Here is a 24,572-nt window from a genome sequence, read left to right on the forward strand (position 1 = left end):
GTTTTATTACATTGAGTTTAGTAATTAGGCAAGCAATGAAATTGAATTCAACTCTTTATAAAATCCAATGGAATTGATTCGGTTGAATTTGATTTTGATTCAATTTCTCAGTTATATTAATATAGTTTTAAGGGATTTTTTATATAATAAAAATTTTAAATTTAATCGAAAAAGTTTAAACTTTTTTCATTAAGGATGAAATTAAATCATTTTTTTAAAAATTAAACCAAATGAGCGGTTCAACTCAAAGAAAACAAAGGAAAACGATAAATAGCAAAACAAAAAAAAAAAGAAAAAAAAAAAAGGAAATGATAGAGAGAAAGAAGTGTGCCACGTGATCATAGTTTTGGCGGTTGAGGCTTTGCTTCCATGTCATCAAACTGTAACCTCTCATTCTTCCCTCTCAAAGATATTACACACAGACACAGAAGAACAAAGAGAAACAGAGCTGTGCTGTTTGTGTTCGTTGGAGCTTAATAATCAACTATGAAAGCAATAATATCATCACAACCGCAATTACTAGCAAGAGCAACCATTCTCTGCTCCCGTAATGAGCGGTTCTTTCGCTCTGTATGTCCTTATTCATCGCCGCCACCGCCGCCGCGACTACCTAGATTGAGCGCCAAAAGAGAGCAGAATCTGAAGGTACTGTTCGTCGCGAGAGCTGCAGACTCAACTCAGCCTTCTACTGCCTCGTCTCCGTCTCCTGACAAAACTATTGTTACTGATGATGAATTCTCTCTCGCTAAGGTTCATTTCATTTTCTCAAATTTTGTTGTTTTTGTACCAAATGCAATTCCTGTGAAATTTCTAATTTTCTGCCGTTTCATCGCAACATTTTTGCTCGAATTTCGGAATTTTAGTTTCTATCTTCACCAACTATTGTTTTTTTTTTTTTTTTTTTGAACATGTAGAGTCATCGTTATTGTCGTCTATATTAAGATTGAAGAAGAAAATACTGGAAAATTTAAATTGTTCTCAGTTGTTACCTGCCTGTGAATTGAAATTAGGTTACATGTGGATAGTGAATTTCTAATTTAGCTTTCTAGTTCAAATATGTATTTACTGCATAGTACTGGATCACTAGTAAGGGCCCTAAATAACCGCTTATTAGGTGATAAGGGGGTTAGTTGTGTAGAGGTAGCCAGGAGTTTTGCCTTATTTGGCCAACCTATTACAGAGTGCCTAATAGATCACTTGTCAAGTGCTTCGAGCAATTGGAAAGTGAAGGCTAATCATGTATTCACAAATAACATCCTCATATTCATCCCATTAGTGGTTATGAGTAGCCCTATATTCTTTCCTGTCGTGATCTTGGGAGAACCATACCTCAAAAGCTACCCATTGAGGTTGGAGAGCCCAAGTTCATATAAACCCTGCATTGAATCCCATACTTCCAAAATGGGATCCAAGACAAGTCCCATACCTTGTCTCGCAATGAGGATCTTAGCATCCTACCACACCCATTAGTCCTGGCACTCATGTCGGGTTGGCTTTGTGTTGCTAGGGTGGCTAAGCGCTAGGTTTTTTCTCTAATCCTGGGCGAACACTGTGATATCTGCTTCACCAACTAGCCCCTGGTGAACATTGCAATTTCGGCGTCACCACCTACGCCGCTTGATTGCAACTAGGAGAAGCGGTGGTTGGCTTGGTACCAAGTTGTTATGGGTTTTGAAGTAGGATCGTGACACGGATCTCTGAACTGGATAGTCTTCTTCAAAGCTTTCTGCATTTCTGAAGTTGGTGTTTCGGCCTTTCCTCAAACGATCTATGATGATTTGAAGAAAAATAGGATTGTAAAGAAAACTTGTTAGGGAGCTGTGACCTCATGTTAATTGTAATGAAATTCTGCTTGTTTTATTCATAAACGTATTCTCCTTACAAAGTGATTACATGATTATATAGTTAAAATAATTCCTTAATTGCGGCCTCTACTTAAGGCCTTAATTCATAACATTACAATTACAAATTTAGAATAATATCTTAATTTATAACAGCTATAAAATATAATTAATTGTTGTTGCCATCTATGTCCTGTTGACCTCGCCTTGCATATCTTTTGCCAATGAGTGCATCCCTAACATTTCTCCTACGAAATAAATCAATATTTTAATTTCTATTTTTTGTACATCATGTTCTATTTACAGTACAACAACCTAATATCTGCTTATGAATCTATCAAGTTGCTGGATTTTAAACGGTCGGGTGAATTCAATAATAGACATTTGTTGGCATTCCAGCCTTCCTTCGCCTTTCAGGGCCTATCCAAAAGAGAATCTAGTACTTCGTGGTCGTGAATATCTGAATAGGACAAACCGCCCTGTGGATATCTTTGCTTCGGAACAAAACAATTAGAATTAGGCCCGGTCAACTGGAATGTGTATTATCCATATAGGCGATCATCCATTTGAGAAGATCCATTGACCTGAAACGAATTTACTCAAGAAATTTAAGCTAAAATATGAAGTTCAAATCCTCATTTCAAGTTCTTCCAATCCAATTCAACCTTATGGGGTTGTGCAATGTTTTCAGGTATCATTCGGTGTCATTGGACTGGGTGTTGGAATTTCACTCCTCTCGTGAGTTCTTTTACCTTTAGATGTTTACCCCTGTATCCTTAAAATGGAGGCTGATTGCGCATGATATGCAGGTATGGTTTTGGGGCATACTTTAATATCCTCCCTGGATCTGAATGGTCGGCTATAATGCTAACATATGGCTTCCCTCTTGCAATTATTGGTATGGCTCTCAAGGTAAAGTTTTTCTATTTTGTGAGACTTTATGACTATTACTCGACAAACATATCATATGATTTTTGCTTTTTTAAGTATTTGCCTTTTCTAGTTTGAATATAATCTGGGAATCATATATTAAATTATGTGCGTTGACAAGGGAAACTAGTTGTACTTTTGTCCATGCACTTGCGGCCTAATCTTTGGATTAAGTTTTCTCATAGTCCAAGTCCATATTAATGGGCTATGGATTCTTTCTTCTTTGTTTCAGAAAAACCAATATATACATATGAGATGTTGCATGAAAATTTAAGATGTCTAAGTTGGAAAGTATGAAATGGAATGCCCACCAATTTTTCTTTAATTTGTTACATCTCATTGTTCCTGCTTTGATATGGCTCTTCTAGATTTCCTTACTAACCTGGCTTTTAAAACAATACCTAAAATGAGCGAAATAGATCATTAACTGCATTAACTTAATGAAACTGGCAGTGAAATGATGTTACTTTCCCTTTCACTGAGTTGCAGTATGCAGAACTGAAGCCAGTTCCGTGTTTAACTTATTCTGATGCTGAAATTTTAAGAGAAACAAGTGCCACTCCAATCCTTAAACAGGTATATTTATCATCTGGCTTTTCTTGGGTGATTTTGAGTCAGAAGATTTCAATTTTTCCTTTACTGATTTTAGTTCAAGATTTTGAAAACTTGGTTCAGTGTTGAACCAAGTCTAAAGTAATTTTGTAAACTTAGATTGGTGCTGAACCAAGTTGAAAGTATCAGATGAATAGAGAGATACTGAAGTAGAGAAACATTTTAAGGCCTTAGTTTTGCAGATTAAAAAAAAAAAAAAAAAGAAAAAATTCTATTTTTGAATTAGATTTTCAGTTTTCATTTTCGACTAGAAAAATTAGAAATCATTTTATATTTTTATCTCCTATTTTCCATTTTTTCTCATCTGAGGTTGATAAAGGACTAAGAAAATGAAAATGAAATTCGTATAGTAGATTTAGAGATCTGTAAGCGGTTAATGGCCATAATTATGCATTTAAATACAGTGTGGCAGCTATGGTGGTAAAGCAGATGAAATTACTGAAGTGATAATAATGGTGGTGTGGTGCCAGTGGTAATGGTGTTGATGGCAGTGTGCACTGTTGATGGTAGTTTTACATTAATGATATAGTTGTGGTAGCATATGCAGTGATGGTATTCCTGTCAGTGATAGGAGTGGTGTGGCTATCTTAGTGGTGGTTGTGGTGCAATTGGTGTGCTGTGATGGTAGTGGTAATGGTAAATCTGCTGTGGAAATCTTAGTGACGATGGTAGTATGATTAAAGAAAGAATATATCATATATATGGCATGGCGCGTGCTCTATACTAATCAACTTTTTTAAAAGGACTGACTTTCTTTGGCTTTAATTAGGTCAGGAGTGATGTTATTAGATACCGGTATGGAGATGAGCAGCATTTGGATGAGGCATTGAAACGGATTTTCCAGTATGGTCAGGTATGCCACATAACTGTTTTATACTAATTTCGTTTCCCCTCTCAGCATTCTCGTTTGTTTATCTACTTATCTACTAAGGAGAGCATGTTAAATAAAATAAATAAATAGATAAAGTATATGTCCATGCTTCCATGCATCTGAATCAAGAGAATTCGGGTCCATCCTTACACAATATTTCATGTATAGATGAATGAAATGAAATTATGTCCAATCCTTACACAATATTTTATTTATTTGTTTGTATGTAGTAGATGGAATATAATTTATGTTATACTCATAATTTAACTTTGTTCTCGTGTTCTGCTGCATTGATTTCAGGGTGGAGGAATTCCACGGAGGAGTGCACCTATTCTACAGATGATTCGTGAAGAGGTATGTTTCATTAATATGCATTCATAAAAAATATATGCTGATTAACCTACCCTCCTAGAACTATCCAAATGACGGAGTGCTGGTTCTTTGGCATATTGGTCATTACTGAATGCATTTATGTTCAAGACTTCTAGTTTACAACAAATAAGGCTAACAATCTTAGTTTAAGCCTCTCCTGTTAATTATATGAAATTATTAACCTGGGACTTGAATTTTTCTCTCCTTCATTGAATTACTGATTCTAAGTCTTGGAACCATGTAAATGGAACCTGCTTCCTAAAATACTTTACTGGATGAGATTCTTCATGACTTAGTGTCCATAACTGCATTATTCCATTGGTGCAATTGTCATCTCTCAGGTAACAGGGGATGGTAAATACTGCCTGGTCCTGGTCTTTGAGGCAAAGGCCTTACAGTTTTCAGATTTTGAAAAAAGACAGGTACAATTGCACTTTCATAAGTTCGTTATATGTGAGATTTTATAATTATGTAGAGCTTGTTCGAAGTTCTTGGTTGGGTAGTATGACAATTAAATGAAAATTGCATTTCATACTTAAGCTGATGAAGAAATGATTTTCAGGCAAAATTTGCTTCATTCTTTGGACCAAATGTCACAGCTGAAGTTGGTGAGTTTCACATTTCATTTGATATATATATATATATAAGAGAGAGAGAGAGAGAGAGAGAGAGAGAGTTTTAGAATTGCTTATAGAGATATAATGAAATTTGTCTAATTACCGTTTGCAGGGAAGGGGGAAAATGATCTCTATGAAGTGCGACTTATTTCCAGCTTAAATGCCACCGCATCACCTTCGCAAAGTGATTGATGGTATAATCTGTTTACTACAGTTTTAATTCATCAGCATAGCCTCCTTGTTAATATTATATATATTCTGACGTTGTAGATTTAGTTCGTCTTTTATTTTTGCAAATTTGTAAAATTTTTGGAGAACCGAAAACATATAAAAAGGCAACAGGAAAATTTATAAATGAAATAATCGACAGTGATGACAAGGGCTACATAAATCAACTGCAAGGCAATGAAGTACTGCATATATAGCAAATATACGTGTACATTTTTAAGTGAGGTTATTATGGAATTCAGCTGATATTAAATCATGCAATGGCTTTAGATATTGTAGTACCTGTAAGTTATTTTATTAGCTGTTGTCTAAAACTAAAATGTTACTGTAAAAATAGTTGTTGTATTGGTTGTTATTAAATGTAAAATAATCTAAAAATTTTAATTAATTCTTGTCAAATTTAAATATCAGGAGAAATTAAAGTTTCGTGAAACACTTCTTCGGTTTTTAAATGCTATTATTATGCTATTATAAATATTTGAAATTTAAAAAAAAAAAAATCTAATAATGTATTTAATTTTTAACTTGACCCATTGATGTAAGCTTCTACTTGTAAAAATTGTGTCTATCGAAAATTTATGGAATAATTAAACAAGATAAAACTGTTTATTCAATAAATTTACATTTATTATCATATTTTTGAATTTTTCTACCACTGCTTTTGTAGCTCGTTCAAAACATATGATGCTTTCAAAAAAAAAAATAAAAAAAAAAATAAAAATAAAAATAAAATAAAACATATGATAAAAGACTGCAATTGCTATCCGTAGCATTTTTCATATATGAATGAAGTTCGATGAGTAAGGATTGAAGAATGCCCAACCTCAAGCCTCAACAAATATCTCCTGTTTTCTCTGACGACAAATCGTTTTTGTTTTAGTTGCTAAAAGATCCAAGACATGCAATAAATGACCTCCAACCATCTCCTTTTCATTGTCTCAGAATTTCAAATGCGTGATACCTAAAATATTTGGTCATGTGTGAAAAATTGTATTTTAAATAATTTTAAGTATGCATAATTTAAAATTTAGGATATCTTAATGATTTATAATACGAGTAATAAAATTTTAAATAGATTCAGACACAGATAATTAAATGAATATTTAAACGAATATTTAAACGAAAAAATTTAGATATACGTGCTAAAATTTTAATGAAATGGCATATCAGGACGTTTGGGTCTATTGAACAGTCCTACTATTAAAAGTAAAAAATTTTATTATTAAAAATTATGCTTCAACTAATAGATGGTTGGGTGAAATTTTCCTGTAGAGTTAGGGATTAAATAGTTGGAGTGGCTGCCAGTTTTTAATTTGTACGTTTGCTGATGGATACAGACTTCAGAGCGCAAGAGAAATGAAGCATCAAAATCCTCTAAGGGTAAGGCCACAATCAAAGACACCACGTGAACTCAAAGCTGTCAGCCATTTTCCACCATAGGAGACAAAGGAACAATACATAACATCACTTGTTTATTATAAGAAAAAAAGCAAGAAATAGAACACATAAAACCACCACCATATGTTACCATCTTCCACCTCTGTCATCAAATGATTTTTTCCCCCTCCTCTCTCTCTCTCTCTCTGTTTTATGAAAGAGAAAGAATCTTGAAAACCCTCCAAATGTTCTGTTACCATCTCTAGCTCTCTTTCTCATAACCTTATCTTTTTGAAAAAATATAAAGTAATTGAGTTTTTAACATCCTTTAGGATTGAGAAGACAGATATTCCTCTTATTTCTTGGTTTATGTTTCTCTCTCTGCCTTTTTCTCATCCATGATAAGCAACCACCTTGCATACTATTGCTGCTACTGTTACTGCACCTCCACATTTGCTCATTTTCCTTTTTCTTACTTTCCTCTTTTTCTTTTTCTCCTTTTGTTGCTTCTTCTTTTCTTGATGGTGATGATCTTATTGTTTCTTCCTCTTCAATCACCTGCCATTCACATCATTGTCATTCTCACATTATATTCATTCTATTGTGCTTCTCTGAATCGTTTACATATCTTATTATTTTTCCCCAACTGGGAAATAAATGTTCAGTCACTTCATTGAAATTTTTCTTTCTATAAATAGCTTTTTTTTCTGTGTTTTGGCTATCCAACATTGTTTGACTGCAAAAACATGTACCAATAACAAGTATTACATTTGATAATATTAATTTAACATTACTTTGATATTAAAAATAATAAACAACTACTACATATTTGTGGAACTATCATTTAGTACAATAAGAACTCTCCTTAAGTACAATGCTTCTAATTTGTGGAACTATCATTTTGTACTATTTCTAATTCCTATGAGGTTAAAGTGGTCCAAACTCCAAACCTTCAAGTGCCTGAAAAGTAATTTCATCTATCCCAATAACAATGAGTGCCTTAAGATTTCCAAGATCAAATAATAGAGTTGTCAAATTTTCCTTAATATAAGGTTGTGAATGGCAAGTGCACTGATACCATTATTTTGTTACTATCCCTGAAACACATGAAATTTTTTCCAAAAAGAAGAAAGAAACTGAAAACAGGCAGTGAGTTGCAGTTTTCATTGAGAAACCCAAAGAATCAAAAGAAAAAAAAAAGTTAAAAAGAAAGCAGTAAAAAGAGGAGAGAAATTGACTCATCTTCAGTATGCACCATGTAGAACAAAGAGGAGAAAACTAAAGAACAGAATTAAAAATAATAAAACATAGATGAACAATCAAGAAAAAGAATAAAAGGAGGGAATTTTGGTTTAAATCCCCAGTGGACCTTGTATATGATTTTACTTTAAGTTTCTGAAAAAAAAAAAAAAAAAAAAAAGAAAGAAAGAGGAGAAAAAAAAGAAAGCATTTGCTGTCAGAAAAATGTTTCTGAAAAAAAAAAACATAATACAAATGACTGTTTTTACTCAAAAAGGAGGCTACTTGGAGGGAGATAATAACATGCAAAGGAATCCTTGGATGTACACTTGGGGTCACATGTACCCATCATTTTGTTAGAGGGACCAATTATTCTCGATTATAGTCCCCCACATTGATAGGGCACAGATTAATTATTATTTGTAAGGACAAATTATGCCAAAGAAACATCTTATGCTTATTTTGGAATATATATATATATATGCATTTGGGTCATAAATGTACCCACCATTGCTTCTGGCCTACTGGGACCAATCTACTCTTTTATAGTCTCCCACCTTGGAAGGAAACTGCATGTATAACTATAAAGGACATCTACCAGGCAATCTTATTTATCCAACCTTGACCAATTGCCAAGAGATAGATATGGGCAAGACATAAATGCATCAAGACAAGATTCAAGCAGCTTTATCAAAAACAAAAATGAAAAGAAGAAGCTGGCAATATTTTGAACTCCAGTAGGTTCTTCACGACATCCTTATGCAAGTACAAGGAAAATATGAATGCATCTATCAATATTATGTATCCCCAGCTTAGCAGAAGGAAAGAAAGAAGGGAGCAAAGGGTATTGAATTCTATAACCATGAACCTAATGCATGTGGTCCTAACTAATTAACATCTTTAATGTGATTTACAACATAAATTTTCGAGTTTAGTTGCTTCTTAGAGGAACATCTACACCACAGTAAAAAGCCTAATAGAAAACAAAAACCTCTCCAGAAAGGAGAGAGAGATTATATAGTAAACCTGGTATAAATGCAGTCTCTCTTACATATATATATGTGTGTGTGATCCATCTTTTGTGGGTATAGAACTCACTATTTCTATGTCTATTTAGGCCAATTAAGAGATTATTCAAGTTTATCACTTTATATTTTTTATATTAATTAAAACGTCTATATTTTGTAAGCTGTAATAGAATATAATGTAATGTAATCAAAAGGCATTTCTACTGTAAATTTATACTAGAAAAATGCCTTTGATTACATTACATTATAGCTTCGTTAAAAGCAGCATAACTAAAGTTTAATTTGCCCTTAATTTGCATCCATGACTATAACTCATGGAAGTGCTAAAAGGCAATAGTCTAGTACCTTTCCTTCGGCTCCCAACTTTCCATTACAATTAGGAGAATCTCCACCTTCTTCTTCACATCTTTTCAAGGTTAATCTCTCCATAATTGGAGGAGTTGATGCAGGGCTAGGGCTACTTGAACTAAGGTCAAACGGTGTACTTTGAGTCCCAACATCTCTAGTCGAACCCTCCATTTTCTTTTCTACACAGGCAAAATTACATTAATCTTTCAACAATTATAACTTTAACCAAGTACCAATTACAACTTCAAATAAAAACAAAATAAATAAATAAATAAATAAAGAGGAACCTTGGATTGGAAAATGAAAACTATCATGATCTGGTGTTACATTATGGGAAGGCTTTGTCTGGACTTTCTTCAAATGGGTAGAGTACATAAGAGGAGCAGACATTGTAATTCTGTTTGTTGGATTTCTAAATGATCTTCCACTAAGTGTTTTAGCGGATAAACATTCCCTTGGAACTTCTCCTGAGAGTGGATTACATATATACTTCTCTGCTTCATTCCATTTTGAATTTAATGCAAAGCCATCTGGTGATAAACATTCCCAGCTATTATACCCTGCTCTTGCTTGCAATGCTGCACATGTAAAGATATAGCAAAAGCCAAAAACTTCAAAAAAAACCCACATCATTTTATACGAAAATTTGACCTTTAAAATAATAAGAAATCGAATAAAATAAGTAATTATTAAAAAAAAGGGACTCACCTTTGAGAGCAGTAGTGAAGGAGTAAGTTGATGGGTCAATTTCTTCTAAAAAAATATATATAATTAGAGAGTTACAGTTGAGCCAAAGTAAAATAGGAGACAAATTTTAATTAAGTGTAATAATAACAAGAGAGTACCGTTAAAGGGGTAGCCAGGAGAAGAGGGAGTACTAGAGATAGTAATGTTTGATCTAAAAGATCTTGCATCTTCTCTAAAACTGGTTCTGATATGTGAACCAGAGAATCTTCTTGATTTGGTGTTTTCACGACTGATTTGAGCTCTTAAAGCCCATTCTCTGAGATTGAAGTCTGGTTGAGGATGTTGATGTTGGTCTCGTCGTCCAGAACCATAAGGAGATTGAGATTGTTCTATTGTGGAAGCCATGAATATTGAGTTGAAGGTTGAAAATTCTGTTTAATACAGAACTGCTCTGCTCTTCTCTCACCATTTTATAGCTGGTTTTCTTGCCATATCAGCATCTGGTGTAACTGAATCAACATGTAACCAAAGTCACAATTTCATTTTGACACTGAAATAAATAAATAATCCATGTACATTGGGACCCACTCTTGTGTTCTGTTGGATCTCATATGGGTATTTAAGTAATGGAGAGCAAAAATAAAAAAATAATTAAAAGGAACATTGGGGGCCTTATAGACATTTTAGGAAAAAATCAAATTTTAAAACATTTTAGAGCAAGATATAAATAAGAATATTTTTGAAAATAATATATAAAATTAGGAAAAGAATCAATTTTACAGTTTTAATATGGATCAAATATATTTTTTAATTTTTGATAGAGGTCCAAATCGAAACATGTTTAGTCAGTTGACTTTACACTCTTATGTATGATTATATCTTTATATATTTGGTATTTGATTTAATTTGAAATTCTAACTTGAAACGTGTTTGCAATTCAGACTAAATAATAAAAGAAATATTATTTATTACAATAAAAAAAGAGTAGGATTTGAAATGTGAAATCTTTAAAGCAACGCTAACACGACTATGTGGCTTATATGACATATTAAATATAAAATGTTGACATTGACGTGTGTATAAGTCTATTTGTAGATATTGAATTTGAAAATTGACTCTCTAATGCATCTTAATTAGAATAGGATTTTATGATGATGTTTATTGTTTTTTTAAAATTATATCTAATTAAATAGATGAGTCATACTGTCTAATAAACCCTCTGAAAATACAGAGTGTGCTTAATAATGTTTTTTTTTTTTACACATTAGCTTAACAAATTGAATAAACAGTAACATTGAAAAAGATATTATTGTTTAATTGTTCATTTTTCTAATTTGGCAATTAGATAAGCCACAATCTATAATTCCGCTGGAGTTATTCTTAATTGGCTTTCCAGCTTTGAATATCTGATAACTTGAAGTGCGTTTAGTTTTTTTTTTTTTTTTTTGGTTTTCAATCTTATTTATATGTTTGGCTTTCTGTCTCTATATATCTTTATATATTCACTATTTTATTTAATGTGGGATTCCAACTCTATATCTGTATAAATTACAATCTGACCAACCAAAAATTGCAACTTTTTCTACACATATTTCAATGCTCGAATTTAGGGTTATAGTCAGGATAAAATCTTCGGACATTAAATTTTCAACCCTAACCTTATAGGTAAAGTTCGTTTGAAAATATAGTTCACTTTTACTAATCTAATCATCTGTTGATATGTATAACTTTTATTAGCAGCAGCACTAGGATCATCAACAACAAAAATGACTTCAAATTTCGAACCATAACCTCACATGTAAAGTTCTTTTGAAGATATAGTTCACTTTTGCTAATTCCAAAAGAGGATGTTATTGCTACAAAAGGTTAAAATAGCAAAATTAATAATAAGAAAGTCAAAATAAAGTAAAATTGTAAAATTTACAAAGTATAAGAGATTCTATCCAGCTTAACTGACTAATAGAGATTCAGGTTTTGCAAAGGCTCATTATAAGAGCGACCTTTCCAATCCAGTTTTTTCCATTCATAACGACAGAGATTGAACCTTAGATATTGTTTAAGGAATCTAACGCTTCATTTCACTCGACCAACTGATAGTTGGTAGTTGTTCTAAACTTTTATTCGAACATGTAATAATATAGGTCTGTGTGGATATTTCAATTTTACGAAAAACAAATTTCATAACTTACGAATATTCACTACATAAAATAGGTACTCTATGGCTTACTATCTCATTCTACAAACTAAACAAAGCCAATTTTAAAATTTATTTGTAATGTAGTGTATATATGAGCAATAGGGTTCATGTGGTACATGGTGGGTCACTATTTTTTGTTGCATAACTCAAAACTAGCTTGACAATATAATTCCAATATTCCAAATGGGTTCAATGTTCACTATAAAAGTGTGTATGAACAAATAAAAAGGGTTTCAAATAGTACAATATATTCATCAATAATTTGGGTTCTAATTTTGATGCAATTTCTATTTTCATCATTATATATTGAATTTAAATTCAATGAATCGAAATAACATTGCGAGCTACACAATATCGGCGGTCTTCTTTTTGGTTCACTAAATTGATGAAAATAACTATAGTCGAAAGAACTCGAATTCGAGACTTCCTACTTTTCATATAAATGAAAATATCAAACAGATCACCATGATTGACTTCAATATTCTATTTAGTTATAACATAAAATAAAAATAAAATTCTTTCAATGAGTGAAAGCATCAACCATTACTGTCACCATTGTTCTTCTAAAAGTGGAAAAAGAATCATTACAAGAATAAATGAGTTTCTTTAAAAAAAAAATGGTGATGTTGCCAACTTCCACCATTAACATGTTCATGTGGTAAAACATAATAGCAAATTTGGATCCTACTCAATTTTGTTTCCATGTGATACATATAATCAGTAGAATATTCAAATAAAAAATTACTTTTAATTTTTTCTAATATTTTCCAATTATTTTGATAGTATATTTAATTTAGTTATTAGTGATAATTGATGGATGATAGCAGTTAATGATAATTATTTGGTAGTTGATAATTATTAATTAAATAATTTTAATTATTTACTAAAATTTTAGTCGGGTTTCTATTAAAATATAAATTTCTATTAAAATATGTAATTAATTTTACATATATTAATACATATCATATATTATATTTTATTGGGAAAATATGGTATGATCTATGTGGTTTGTACATAGATCGCGAATTACAAGTAGTCTATCTCAGTCTTTTTTAAAATACACTAAAACATTCCTATTGTTTATTTCCGTGAGACTATAAGTTTCTTCTATCCAAATTTTACATTTTTTTTTTGTTAAGTACTTTACGAATGAAAAAAATATTTTTTTAATTTTTAAAATAAAAGGACAGACTATTTGTAATTTTCAAACCATAAGGACTTTATTGTAATTATTTTGATATAATATTTTTGTATTTCTCATTTAATTTTTGTATTTTCTTATTGACTTAATGAAAAAAAATACAAAAATTGAACAGAAAAATCCAATAGTGTAACGGAAACAAAACATAAAAAAAATTGGTGTATTTTAAAAAAGATAGAGATGGAGCAGTTGATTTCGTAAATCGCATGTATTTATACGTAATTTATAATTTATGAGCTACGAGCTTTTCAATTGTATTATATAAATATATTTCAACGTTTTTATTAATCATAAACTTTCATAGATTAAATCTTTGATTTTCTAACATTATTATCTATTAAATAAAAAAAAATTAATATAGTGACAATGACGATACAAATATTTATACACACTTGATAATGATAGTACTGAGTGGAGACTTGCATACTAAATCGGGGACTAAAATGATTGATTGTTATATGAATTCAGAATATTAGTAACTTTTTGTGCGTCTCTGTCTTCAGGGTTATATTCGGTAAATTTTTAACTTTTTATTGATTAATTTACTTTTATTAAATTTTAAATTTGCAATTTCATAACTAATAGAACTGAGTATAATGTAATCAAATAGATTTTCTAATGTGAAATTTACTCTAAAAATACTTTCAATTAGTTCATCAAACTAAATTAATTTTACATGGGGTAAACCATAATGAAATATAATATAAGAAAAAAATAAATAAATTGACTTTATATAGTCAAATTAATATATGAAGACTTCTATTTTTGAAAATTAGCTGTGAGATCCTTAAATTATAATTTTATTAAAATTTTAGTCATTCCTTCCAAAACAAAGGGACCAAAATATTAATAGAAATTATAAAGTAGTGATCTCGTTAGTTTGATTATAATTTAGTGATCAATTTCTTAGTGAAATGACAATTAAAAGAGACTATTTTGGATAGAATGACCAAAATGTCACCGAAATTATACAAAGTGCTCACTTGTTGATTTAACTATAATTTAGAAATTAATTTTAATTTTTCCAAAATATAATGTAATAAAAGTATTTCTAATATAAAATTACACTAGAAAGATATTTAGTTACATCACCATAACTAAATGTAAAGAGGAACTTAATTATTGGTACTAGATTTACCTTTCTTTCTTGTTGAAGATAGATGTGACAGATACAAGTAGATATCAACGTTGGGTTGTTTTCAGATAGTGCCATAGTGGGCTATTTGGATAATAAGATGGAAAGGAAAAACAAGAAAATGAGGGTATAGGGCCTATAATAGGGGGTCCATAAGAGGAATATGTATATGTGATTGTGGGTGTGCTGTGCATCGAGCATGTGCATGTGCATGTCTTGTGACTATCATCATCTTCATGAAAATGAGTGAAAGATTGATAGAAAGAAAGGGGTCCTCCTCATATTATGGGAGCAGGAGTTGGGTCCCACTTAGGACTCATCGTGGCCATCAATTTTGTCTCATTTGTATGGAATGTAGGTTTCATTGATAGGGTTTGCCTGTGGAGCTTGTTTTTTCCTTTGCTCCTTGTCAGTCTCTCTTACTGGGTTCTTCTGCTTCATTTAATCCATAAAGTTTTCCAAACAGATCCTCTTTTTCCCATTGCTTTTTATTCAGCTTTTCTTTGTTCTTTGAAGTTTTTGAATGACATTTCATAGCTTTGCTTTTGCATTTTCTTTGAAAGAGTAGAAATTAAAAGCTTTGGATTTGAGTTTTCTTATTTACCAAGTTTTATCCATATATGTGTAAGATAGTATAATTTCTATTGCACCATTCTCAATCACATCTTTTCTTAACCAAGTGAAAATAGAGAAAGCAATTAGTTGATAGAGAATAGCATTATATCAAGAAATTATGATTGAAATTTAGAAAACAACCATGCCACTTGATTCTCACACCTAAATGGAAAACGAGCATGAGTCGAGCTACATGTTTATGCGGGGCAAGTCCACCCGCTTACATTGACAGACACATATAGCTGAATCCTGTGTCTTGCAACAGCACAGAAACTCAGAATGTCATTTCATGACCTTCATTTCATGGCTATTTTGGCCTTCTGCTTGAAAATAAGACAATGTGAACTCTGCAGCACATTTTTCCTCAACTCAGTAGAAGCTGGTAGCGCAGCAGGGGTTGCTTTGAGTTATCGGATAGACTCATCTTTTGAGATCCCAAAATCCATAACAAGAATCCATGTGCTTCTAATTTCACCTTGAAAAATTGAAGAATTTTAATAAAATCGAATGGAGCCAATTATAAATGCTAATGAAAGAGGAAAGCAACTTAGTTTAGTCATCAAGCAATCAAGATAGATATGCATAATTTTACTCGAACGTAGCAGCTGAAACAAGAAGCTTCAAAATTTTAGATTTAAATGATAAACATAATTGTTTCAACATTCAAATTGGAAGACTAATGGCAGCACAAAGATTACCCATTGCCCACAGCTTTATCAAAAGAAATCCACATATAATAAGGTAACTTTGGTGTATGTTAAAACTTAAAAATTCCCATGGCGATGAAATATGATACCTATATAGTGTTGTTAAGTGGGGCCCACTTTAGCAACCCACTCAGTTCTCCAATTTCACCTTTTAAATCACCTCAGCTAGAAAATGATTGGGGACCGAAATTGGAGCTATTACTTTTTAAGTAACTATATTTTGTTTCTAATCAGTCTAAATGACAATATCAGCTAACTTGATCATTGCTCAACACCAGTCACCATACATGGTCTTATAGATAGAAGAATGATCAACTGAGTAATATTGAAAGCCAAAACTCAATGCATTCTTCAACAATGATTGATTAAAAAATCTCAAGAATCTTTTCTCATCAATGTTCGCATATGACAATTACTCCACTATAATAATTTTTTATTTGGCTCTCAAATGCCTAATATTTATTCCTCACCTTGTTTATAAATCTAAAGCCTCTCATCATACATTCCGAAATCTTTTTCTCTCAATGGTTTCTCATCTATTTAAAACTTCAAATCATGCTTCCTTCAAAAACAAAATGTACTACACAAATTCCCCTTTTTTTCTGGAGAACTACATAATATTTACATCAATCTAGCATGATGATGATCCTAGGTTCAATGCGAGAAATGGCACATACAAATTAATGTATTAATGCAAGATATGGTACATACAAAGTGAAACATTTAGAAAATCTTACAGAATCATTGTTACGGATCTTAACTTAATCCAAGCCCAGATTGTGTTTCTGGGGAGAATACATTTTTTTATTGAATGGCATTGAGAATGGTAAATTTCATTTATAAACTGGTCAACACCGATGGCTGTAGAAAGCCAGTGACGCAGTTAAAAAATAAATATGAACAAACCAAAAAAAAATCCGACTTCTTTTGTTAAGAAACAAATTTAAAAAATGCCACATTCCAAATGCATGCGACTCAAACACAGTTGTGTACGAGGAAGAACCAGGTATAGTGGATTCTAGAATGCATTTCATGCCACAAAATTTACAGGCTCAAAAGAAAAGGCAATTATTCTTGCCAGCTTAAGACAAGATGCAGGTAATTTCCTTCTATCACCTTATTTTTTCTTTTTAAATAATTATTCTCATATTCATACATCAGATATGACATATACAACCACAAAGAATGATAATGATTTCATACCTTCAAGAGCTCAGTGTTCTCAAGGTCTCACATACCAATATAAGAATAAAACCACCGCAGCTCATGAATTCAGCAACATAAGGACAACAGATAACCAAACCATGGTAACTAGGAGAATGTGCTCAACTGAAATTCAGGACATATGATAAGTCAGATCCCACATGTAGATTAGTTATACATTAGTAAAAATGGAGTTTTTAAATGAAACCATTCAAAAGCACTCACTTCCATATGAGAGTACTGATCCAGGAATCCATAAAACAATGATAATCATCTATATGACCTGGAAAATAGACTTCCTACAAAACTTGGACTATCAAAAGACAGTACTGTGGAAGCAATATTTATATTTGAGAGAAGAAATACAGTGCAGATACTCACCGTTTATAAATAGATATACTCCAAGAAACTTCAGGGAATTGCATAGGCATACATATTTCCTGTTTAATCAGCAAAAACATTGTCAAGAAAATATTTGATTACACAAAATTTCACTCAGTTATTTAGGTTCCAAAAATAAAATTAGATCAGAAATGATTTTTATTTTTGTCAATAACTTTATCATTTGGGAAAAGTCAATCCAATAATATGCGTCAAGGAAAATTACCAAAGAAATTAAAAAATCTTTAAGAGTTTTGTAAGATAACAAGATATACAAACCAATGCCATTAAAGACGGCATAACATAAGCATGATGTGAATAATGGTATTGATCATAAGCCACAAAATTGTATATACTTATGTTTAGTTTTTCCCTTATCATTTCTTGTTCGAGGGAGATGGATGATGGTCTAAGGAGTATGTAAGTATATCAAAATCAGCAATCCTTTACCTTTTTTCCTAACTTTTCAAATTCAAGTGCTCAAGTAGCATGCTAGAATGAAGAAAGTTGAAGATTACCTTGTCCAAGAAGCAGAACAGCATTTGCAGCCAATGGTACAAGATCTTGTATCTTTTCAGCGGAAAAAATTGCTTGAATCACTAGCAAAAGAAAAAGAGCCAGAAAGGGAGGAAAAAAAAAAGGAACAGAAACTGAGAATTCATGCCAGAACTTGGAACTTATTCAAACCAAAAAAAAAAAAGGTGAAAATCTCTTAAAATATTCAGGCGAGAATCAGTTGCCAAGTATCTATTGGACAAAATTTTCCATACTATCAAGAAATTGCAAAATTGCTCCAATGCAAAAAATTTCATAGAATAGTTGGTAATGTAGAATTTAAATGTTAAACAAGCAACAGAATGAAAAAATTGTAATTTAAATTGAAAGATAACTCTAAATTAAAGAAGCAAGAAGAAGCAGGGGCTCATGGAAACCTGAGATTTGCATCGGCTTTTCCTGACTCTCATCTCCATCATTTTTATTAACAGCAATGTCCATTTCAGATGCCATCATCATGTGCACCGAATGAAATCCATCAGATATCCAGAAAGTTTGAATTCCTGCAGGATTATGGCAAGTTGCCTCAGTTATGTAAACAAGCTTATTATAAAAGATAAAACCAGCGAGCAAACGTTTTCCCATATAGAAGACCAAAAGGCACTAAATCATTGTCCTTAACTTGAAAGCTTCACTAAATCTAAATTTCATTTTTATCAAACATGATATGAAGCTCCGTTCCCATTTTGCCTGGAATCTAAGCAGGTCCCCATCCCCCAGCCAAAAAAAAAAAAAAAAAAAAAAAAAAACGAAAAACAAAAAACATAACCCCAACTCATCAACAGACATGTTCAAACTCCTATGATATTTTGATTACACATGACAAAGTTGGTCCTTGATCACACTTTTCTAAGACCAATGACCCCCTTCATAGAACCATTTTTTAACATGTAAGCAACAGCAAAATTTGCAGGAAAGAAATAAGAACTGCATACTTGAAGAAATATCAGGAAGAACGGCCAGCTTTTGCACTTTCATACTGTGAGGCAACTGCATCATGTGAGCCCTGATGGTTGATCCTACAACAGGATTAGACAGGCACAAGACATGTAAATCTCCAGCAGAGTCCAAAATCATAAACTTCTTGGAAGACAGGGCCTGGATGGAAACTGCCTTTACAGCTGAATTTGAGACCTTGGCCTCTGTGCTTTTTAAGGCCACGACACAAGCATCCCCTTCACCAGAATCTTGTCTGCACCTTATAGACTTCTGCTTTACTGCACGGTGAAAAGGCACAATCAGCTCCACACTTGAAATGTTCTCACGCATCTAAATGTGCATGAAAACAACTTCTATGTAGCTAATCCAGATGGAACAAGTATCACAAAATCATTGTGTACACAGCTTGTACACAAAGAACAAAGATTTACTGGGCACCCCAAGGATTAGAGAGGAAAAAGAAAAAGAGGTAGCCCTTCATCCAAGATAGATTTCTAATAATCAGTAATTTACCGTCTAGAGGCATCCTTATGAATTATACCAAAGGAGAGCATCTTGCTTAACAAGACTTGCAAATTTCCTGGTCAAAAAGAATTCCTAAACACAATCTGTCAGAGTAAACTGCAATAAAGAGATAAATTTTGGATATGCAATTTGAGCATGTATAAAATAAAATAAATGAATTTTACTAATGAAGCTACCGAAAACCACAGGAAGTGACAAAAATCCTAGAAGTTATGAAGATACTGATCCACAAAGGCAGGCAGCCAGTCACCAAGCACTTCAACACAAACAAGACCAAAAAAAAAAAGAAAGAAGTTTAAACAAAAAATACTTGATAGGAAGAGAGAGAGGGAGAAATATTGTTATAAATTTTACAGTTCAAAACCAGAGTTGAAATTGGTTCACTCTGTTCATTAGTTTCAAATCCTTCAACTTGTTTCTAACTCGATTGTTCCTCCAAGAACTGCTACTGTTTCAGTTATGTCTTTGATGGCCTATCAAGACCTTAATGTACATCGAGTCACTGTAACTAACTAGAGCAAGAAAAAAAAACATTGGCAAATTCACACATGAACCCCCCATCGAAAAGAAATTGACAAGTCTGTACAGATGAATAAATAATTGCCAGTACAGTCGAGATTCTATTAAATCTATTATTGATATTTCAAGTTGTTCCTATTATTGGTTTCACTAGTTGAAATGGAATTATCATTTGTTTGGCAAAGAAAAAGGTAAATGAACAGCAAGAATCAGTCAACATAGAGTCACTCTTAATGGGTCAAAAAATAAAGAAGAAAAATTGTTAGTGAATAATTTCACTATGCTAAACTAAAGGGCTCACTCGAACTCAATATGTCAAATCTAAAGGCTTTCTATCATCTTTCACAAAAGAGACTCCATATGCCGTTTCCTAAAAAACCCACATTCCAGTACCCCAATGTATACAAGGTAGCTAAATTTTCATACGTACTGCAAACCCAAAGCCTGCATAATTCTGAATATGATCACAAGTTGTGAGTTGTGACCAACACATTATATTCACCTAAACCAACTATGCTGAAGCTCAGCTCTTTTTGAAGGCATAAATATAGCAAGCACTGATGAATGCTCATTAATTGAAGCAATCAACACAAGTTCATTAAATGTACTAGAAACAGGAATGCGAGCAAGATGGATTTTATTCCTTAATACTCTGTCTCGGAAGTAGGAAAACTGAAGAAATGTGTAGTTTGATGATAGTATTGACTAGATACATTAGGCATGGCTATATATCTTCACTAGGATATTCAAAATAGAAAAATACATTTTCCTTCCTCCCAAAAATTCATAAAAGAGAAAATCGATCCACCAAGCCTTTAAATTGGCTTCATTAGATGCTTTTGTAGTTCGAGCAAACAAATGACACATATGTCATGTATTTTAAAAACTGCACGGGTGACCGTTCTTCTAATCTATCTCATTATGACTTCTACAAGAAGAAAATTCACTGACCTCACTTTTGGACAGAGGATTTGTTTTGTATATTTGAATTTGATAATACATACGCTAAAAAAATTAATTAGAGTTATAAATGCAGATTAGGTTCATGATAAAAATCCTATCTGAGTGTGGTTTTGATATGCCTATAAGAAGTTGTAATTTTAAATCCACTTCAAATATTTCCTCATCGTCATTTCTAAAATTAGTCTTCATTCATTAATGTAAGTAATTAAACAATAGGCTAACCTTTGCTCAACAATTTAAACTACAATTATGTCCACATCCCTCATTTGAAATTGTTCCATCCAAACTTAGCAGAAAAGGAACCATGGGCAAACAATACCTTTTCTCCAGCCAAGCAAGATACATCCTTTAAAAGTGCATGGCCAAAGTGAAATCAAAGCAATTCGACTCCAATTTCAGCGAGAATTTCTCTAAGTTTGCCACCAGAAAGAAAATTTTAAATTCAAGAATTTTGATTTCAGCTTTTAGTTAAATACGAAGAAAATAATACTAAGTGTTATGCCTTCATTAGCATTTTCATTTATGAAACTAGTCAATTTCTATATCAGCACTGCAAACTCCATTCAAGCAACTTAATCAACAAAACAATCCAAATCCCTCAATTTCGTATCCTCTTTATCTAAAGACATCACAGAGTCAATTAACAGAATACAAAATATGATACAATTGGCAGGATTATGATAAAAACAGTAGTATAGCAACAGTCTAAACAGCAAGATTGTACAATCATATCTAGTTACTAAATTTCCACATTCTCTAGCAAGACTATTTTTGCATATAATCAACATAAGAAGAACGCAAAAAATTAACTCATAAAAAATAGCGTTCTTACCTGAAACGCAATGTTTATCAAATTTCCCATCCAAAAAACCATTGCAAGCAGTAGAACCACTGTGATTATCACCACCAATAACCCCATTTGGCAATCTCAACCCTTTATTCTTCAATTTCCCATTCAAATCCAAATTCCCATTTGAATTCAAACCCTTAACTTTCTTAACATGCCCTTTCACTAGCTGCCTCAAATTAAAAACCCTAACTCCATTATCCTCCCCTAGGATCAAGAATCCAAAAGAAACACTCATAGACCAAACCGGCGTGCAACACTCAATAATAGCACATCTCATCAATTTCACCACATCAGCTTCACCATTACCATCACCAATAAGCTTCAATGCAAAAACCCAAACTTTCCTACTTGAAACTGAATACATCACAAAAAAATTAATAGACCCAACAATCTTTATTGAAACCCCATGATTTACGTCCATGAAAACTCCAGACTTTGAATCAAACCAAAGTCCTTTCTGATTGCAGAATACCTGAGCTTTAGTGAAAAGATTGTTCTTCTGAAGAAGATAGAGCCTAAACAGAATCTGGGAACCACCCAAATGAGGGCCAGCAACAAGAAACAGAACTCTAGGGTCAGAATTCTGTTGGTGGAGGAGGATGAAGGAGGAGGAAGAAGAGGGAGGGGGGATTAGGGTTTGGGGTTTGGAAGGGAGAGAAGAAAGGGAGGGAAAGGGAAGGGAAGGAAAGAGAGAAAGGGAGGAATCAGAGTGCATTAGGGCTAAAGAGAGAGAATTTGGTTCAAAGAGGAAAGAAGTTGTCTGTGGCGAAGGAGGGAGGGAAAGTTTGGAGGAGGATTGGACAAGTACCATTAGAGGATCAAAACAACCTCAAATTTTGCTGTTAGGACATTGGAGAGAGGAAGCTTTTCTTTCTCTGCGTGTGATTATTTTTTGTGTTGTTGGGTTCTTGTTTTTTTTGGTGGGCAAGTACTTTGCTTCTCCGTGGGGTGGGGGATCCAAGAATTTTAATTAATGAATATTATAGTATATTATATTATACTAATAGCAATAATTTATAAGTCCAAACTAATATTGATTTTACCATTATAGTATCTTGTGCACCTGAACTGTATCTGTATTGTGTTTTATGAAAAATGAATTTTTATAATTTTCTTTTTCCAGGAAACAGAATAGTAAATAAAAAATTAACGGTTGAATATATAATTTAATTCTGAATTTTGACAAAAAAAAATTCTATAAATTTTAAAATTGACCTCAGAGGTTTCTTGAACTTTGTTTTCTATAATAATTTTACATCTTTTTATACTAGAACAACAATTCTTATTTTTTGACTTTTATGAGTAAAAAGAATTGATTTTATTGATTAATATAACTTTTAAAATAATATTTTTTTCTTTTTATGTTAAATAAATATTTAATAGATATAATTTTATAAGTTGATGTATTTAATAAATATAAGAAGTGTTTAATATATCTAATTTTATAAATTGAAATATTTAATAGATCAAAATAAAAATTATAGGTACCACAATAAAAAGTATTAAGATGAATTTATGTATTGAGCCAAAAAAATAACCATATTGTGCAATGAAATTCATATTCATAGTCTTTATTCTTTATATAAAAATGTGCAATTGAACCTTTTTTTTTTCATAAATAATTTAACCAAAATTTTAAATTACAAATTTGCTCTTTTATGAAATTGTTATTACACGTTTAAATCTAAACTAAAATCACTTTCTTCCTAAAAAATTCAATGTTATTACATGGATGAAAGAGACTTGGATGTATGTGTATGTGCATGTACATATCACCTTTACGGTCAAAACATTTAACGCTAATTTTTATAATATTCTTATAGTATTTGATAAATTGGTTAAAGTAGTGTGTTGTAAAAAGTTAATCCATATAACGTTTAATTTTTAGCATTTCATCAAAAACTACTCAAACAGTGAACAATTAAATGCTATTAAAATCACTAACAAAATAGTTAATTTTACCGAAACAGACTCTAATAATCTTTATTTCACACTTTTTACTATTGCTGATATTTTTTTTTTAATCTTATTAAAGAAAGCGGAAATGTTAGGTGTACGATTAAAGTGCCAAGTTGGAAGCCTATAAAAAGAATACGTGACATGTCACCTCTTAGAAAAAAATATAAATCGTTACATATAGTGTCTAGCATTGCATTTTTTTTTTTTTTTAAACAAAGACAGCTATATTCAATATCTGGAAAAGAATATGTCACATGTTACGTTCTAAAAAAACATAAATTTATTTTATTATGTTTTTTCGATAGAATTATTATGTACAATGTTATATTTTACAGTTCTTTAGTTTCAGCAGACTTCAAATTCTATCTCATAAAATCAACAAGGCTTATTAAGGGCAACCCATATAGGATAGGAAATAATTGGTTATTAGGTTTGGCCAGAGAGAAGTAGAAACAATTCCTCTTTTACTTGAATTTGATTTCACTAGAGGTTGATAGTGATGTATTATTTTATCGAGTTTTTTCACTTAATATTATCGAATTAAGTTTCGATGTATGGAAATACATATTAGTCTGAGTATAAATGCTTAGTTTTGTAAAATTTTTTCTGACTAATAATAATAAAAAAGAAAAAAAATGATTGCGGATAAAAAAATGAGGAAGGAGGGACAAAA

General features: G+C 31.8%; 3 protein-coding genes across 6 annotated transcripts; 1 reads left to right on the top strand and 2 right to left on the bottom strand.

The window, feature by feature from the left end:
- Positions 1–357: 357 nt before the first annotated feature.
- LOC105638705 (uncharacterized) lies at positions 358–5,859 on the top strand. The gene is made up of 9 exons (XM_012222550.4): positions 358–750; positions 2,533–2,579; positions 2,651–2,753; positions 3,261–3,347; positions 4,153–4,236; positions 4,555–4,608; positions 4,968–5,048; positions 5,189–5,234; positions 5,356–5,859. The coding sequence occupies exons 1-9, from the start codon at positions 487–489 to the stop codon at positions 5,433–5,435; spliced, it is 846 nt and encodes a 281-aa protein (XP_012077940.1). The 5' UTR covers positions 358–486; the 3' UTR covers positions 5,436–5,859.
- Positions 5,860–6,926: 1,067 nt separating this feature from the next.
- Positions 6,927–10,687, bottom strand: LOC105638704 (mental retardation GTPase activating protein). Of its 3 annotated transcripts, none has more exons than XM_012222548.4 (5): positions 10,309–10,687; positions 10,172–10,213; positions 9,751–10,041; positions 9,461–9,642; positions 6,927–7,406 (listed from the first exon to the last, which is right to left on the bottom strand). In XM_012222548.4, exons 1-5 carry the CDS (start codon positions 10,553–10,555, stop codon positions 7,167–7,169), a joined length of 1,002 nt encoding a protein of 333 aa, XP_012077938.1. In that variant the 5' UTR covers positions 10,556–10,687; the 3' UTR covers positions 6,927–7,166. The 3 variants fall into 3 exon arrangements, with proteins under 3 accessions (XP_012077938.1, XP_012077937.1, XP_012077939.1); XM_012222547.4 differs by having other exon boundaries at positions 10,172–10,216; XM_012222549.4 differs by lacking the exon at positions 10,172–10,213.
- A 4,739-nt stretch (positions 10,688–15,426) lies between these two features.
- Positions 15,427–22,889, bottom strand: LOC105638702 (uncharacterized). Of its 2 annotated transcripts, XM_020681176.3 has the most exons (8): positions 21,923–22,889; positions 19,080–19,361; positions 18,522–18,647; positions 18,108–18,188; positions 17,590–17,648; positions 17,434–17,507; positions 17,209–17,334; positions 15,427–15,773 (listed from the first exon to the last, which is right to left on the bottom strand). In XM_020681176.3, exons 1-5 carry the CDS (start codon positions 22,749–22,751, stop codon positions 17,620–17,622), a joined length of 1,347 nt encoding a protein of 448 aa, XP_020536835.1. In that variant the 5' UTR covers positions 22,752–22,889; the 3' UTR covers positions 15,427–15,773; positions 17,209–17,334; positions 17,434–17,507; positions 17,590–17,619. The 2 variants fall into 2 exon arrangements, with proteins under 2 accessions (XP_020536835.1, XP_020536836.1); XM_020681177.3 differs by lacking the exon at positions 17,434–17,507.
- Between the last annotated feature and the right edge of the window lie 1,683 nt (positions 22,890–24,572).

This window comes from Jatropha curcas, chromosome 4 (assembly GCF_041381405.1).
Source record: "Jatropha curcas cultivar XTBG-Jc1 chromosome 4, XTBG_Jcur_1.0, whole genome shotgun sequence".
In the NCBI taxonomy this organism is placed as follows: domain Eukaryota; kingdom Viridiplantae; phylum Streptophyta; class Magnoliopsida; order Malpighiales; family Euphorbiaceae; genus Jatropha; species Jatropha curcas.

Excerpts from the sequence above, each read along its gene's own strand:
- LOC105638702 (XM_020681177.3), bottom strand. The coding sequence starts at position 22,751 with ATGGTACTTGTCCAATCCTCCTCCAAACTTTCCCTCCCTCCTTCGCCA. Across the intron at positions 19,362-21,922 it reads TGATAAACATTGCGTTTCAG|TAAAGCAGAAGTCTATAAGG; the intron begins GTAAGAACGCTA and ends TTCACCGTGCAG. Across the intron at positions 17,649-18,107 it reads TGTTCTGCTTCTTGGACAAG|GAAATATGTATGCCTATGCA; the intron begins GTAATCTTCAAC and ends CTGATTAAACAG.
- LOC105638704 (XM_012222547.4), bottom strand. The coding sequence starts at position 10,555 with ATGGCTTCCACAATAGAACAATCTCAATCTCCTTATGGTTCTGGACGA. Across the intron at positions 10,042-10,171 it reads CTTCACTACTGCTCTCAAAG|CATTGCAAGCAAGAGCAGGG; the intron begins GTGAGTCCCTTT and ends TTACATGTGCAG. Across the intron at positions 9,643-9,750 it reads TTTTCATTTTCCAATCCAAG|AAAAGAAAATGGAGGGTTCG; the intron begins GTTCCTCTTTAT and ends TTGCCTGTGTAG.
- LOC105638705 (XM_012222550.4), top strand. The coding sequence starts at position 487 with ATGAAAGCAATAATATCATCACAACCGCAATTACTAGCAAGAGCAACC. Across the intron at positions 751-2,532 it reads ATGAATTCTCTCTCGCTAAG|GTATCATTCGGTGTCATTGG; the intron begins GTTCATTTCATT and ends CAATGTTTTCAG. Across the intron at positions 2,580-2,650 it reads GTTGGAATTTCACTCCTCTC|GTATGGTTTTGGGGCATACT; the intron begins GTGAGTTCTTTT and ends CATGATATGCAG.